Source organism: Neophocaena asiaeorientalis, unplaced genomic scaffold (assembly GCF_003031525.2).
Source record: "Neophocaena asiaeorientalis asiaeorientalis breed wild unplaced genomic scaffold, Neophocaena_asiaeorientalis_V1.1 scaffold110, whole genome shotgun sequence".
In the NCBI taxonomy this organism is placed as follows: Eukaryota; Metazoa; Chordata; class Mammalia; order Artiodactyla; family Phocoenidae; genus Neophocaena; species Neophocaena asiaeorientalis.
Window position 1 is genome coordinate 7,079,999 of NW_020175053.1, and position 2,043 is coordinate 7,082,041.

General features: G+C 62.7%; 1 protein-coding gene across 9 annotated transcripts in view; it reads right to left on the reverse strand.

Moving 5' to 3' along the window:
* Positions 1-2,043, reverse strand: part of AIFM3 (AIF family member 3) — a 28,790-nt gene that overhangs the window by 14,388 nt on the left and 12,359 nt on the right. Inside the window, exon 20 of one of the 9 annotated variants that reach the window (XM_024763776.1) lies at positions 1,219-1,397. The exons of the other annotated variants lie outside the window; for them this stretch is intronic. Coding sequence (XP_024619544.1) covers positions 1,358-1,397 — 40 coding nt within the window. The 3' untranslated portion in view covers positions 1,219-1,357. Of the gene's footprint in view, positions 1-1,218; positions 1,398-2,043 lie in introns of those variants that run through there. 9 annotated transcript variants of the gene reach the window in all.

Here is a 2,043-nt window from a genome sequence, read left to right on the forward strand (position 1 = left end):
CAAAGTCCACGCTCGGGGCCACCTTGGACCGCGCGCCACCGGCCAGGGCCCCGGTCCCGATCGGGCCGCCCGAGCCACCCGGCCCCGCCATGCCGGGTCCACGCCCGATGGGCCACCGGGTCCGCGGGACGTGCGGCCACCGCCCCGGGCCGCCCCCGAGGGACTACATTTCCCGGCGAGCCCTACACCGACGGCGCCGCACTTCCGGACGGTGGCGCACTCCAGAGCGCCCTCACTTCTGGGCGAGCTTTGGAGTCCTAGTGACTCTGAGGGCCCGACTGTGCAGCGAGCTCCTAGTCTTTCGGAAGCATTCCCCGCGAAGTGCGGGCGCGCTGTACCCCGCTCCAGCGCGCGCGGGTCCCCGGCCGCAGCCCCTCCCGGCCCGCACTTCCCCGGCGCGGCTCCCGGCATGCCCTGTGCGCGTGGCTCGGCCTCGATCGTCCGCCGCGCCAGGGATCCCGGACGGAGGGTTCCGGCCTCGTATTGGCCTCCGCGTGCCGCCCCACCATCCCCTTCCTGCTGTGTCCCCGACCCGGTCCCCGCGTCTCCCCTCGGCGTTCCTTTTGGCTGTGAGGCAGCGTGGCGCAGAGGCTCTGGATTCTCAGTCCTACTCTAGCAGAGCCTCAGCTACTTCACCTGCGAAATGGGCATTCAGGAAGCTCAGGCTGCCATGAGAAGCGTGGGTCTGTCTTGGGACCTGCTCCTCAGTACTGATTGGGCCAACGCCGCCAAACTGCCAAACCCGAGCTGCCTCTGACCTCTGAAGAAGCACTTCCTACCTCAAAACCTTTGCATGTGCTGTCCCCTCTAACTGGAGTGCCCTTCCTTCAAAATCCAGATCCAAGACATTGGTCTGAGGAGCCTTCCCTAACCCCGGGGACAGCAAAGGGGTTGCTCCCTCCTCTGGGCGCTCACAGACCGAACTTCCTTGGTGTGACACTGAGCGTTCTGTGGTCTGTGGTCGTGCCTGTCTCATCATCTTTCTCCCTCATGAGAGTTTGCCCAATTACAGTGGAAGTCACACAGATCTGCAAATGTGTGAGTTTTAATTTTAAGATAATGTCTAATATGTTGCAGGGTCCTACAGGGGACCAGTCCCAATAGAGGAAGAAGAGGCAGGGTCTGTCCCGCCTCCACTGCAAGCCATCAGTGGCACTGGACGTCTTGGGGGCTGAGCATCTCCTGGAGGCCGCTGAGGCCTCTCGGGAGGTGAGCCAGGCAGCCGAAGGCAAGCACTGAGAGGGCTCAGGTTCTGCCCTGGGGGCTCCTGGGGAACTGGAGGTTGGCACCTGCCCCCCAGGCTTGGCCTCTGTCCCTGATGCCCCAACATGCTTGCCCGAGTCCGCTGCGTGCAAGCTCAGGATCCTTTCCCTGTGAGCCAGGACATGTCGCCAGTCCTGCAGGAATGAGGGAGGAGGAGTGAGGGTAGAAGGGAGCAGGTTCCCCTCTGGACACCAAGAGCAGCTAGCCCTTGAAGACAACAGGGAGCTGTGAGAGGCCCTGGTGCCCAGCAGGGATGTGCACTTGGGCAGAGGGGGGAGACCACCAGGCATAAGCTCTGGGCTGAGATGGGAAAGGCTCGGAAGAAGGAGAGAACACACGTACTTGCTGTGCAGCACAAACAGCCTTTGCGAAGGCAAGAGGAAGAGACAGAGAAGGCCGGGGAGAGAGTGTGTCATTCCTGTCCCCCCTTGGTTCTCCGTTTCCAGTCTGAGACCCCCCGCCCCCATCCTGTGGCCTCCAGGCTTTCCTCAGCCCTTGGTGGTGGTGGTGGGGGTTCTGTAGGCCACTGAGTCCATAGGGTGACTCCAAGGAGCACCATGCCAGGATGAGGGTAATGGCTGGTGTCCGGTGTTCTTCAGACCCTGAACAACACCCCACAACTCTGTCAGGATGTCCCCAGGGGCAACACTAGCTGCATTTCCCCATGGTTGTGTTCAACCATGTGCAGTGGGGTGTCCCGGGCTCAGTGACTGCCCAAGCAGTGGGTCTTAACCCTTCCCCGCAGCACTGGTCCTGCCCTGGACACGGCCTCTTTCCCTT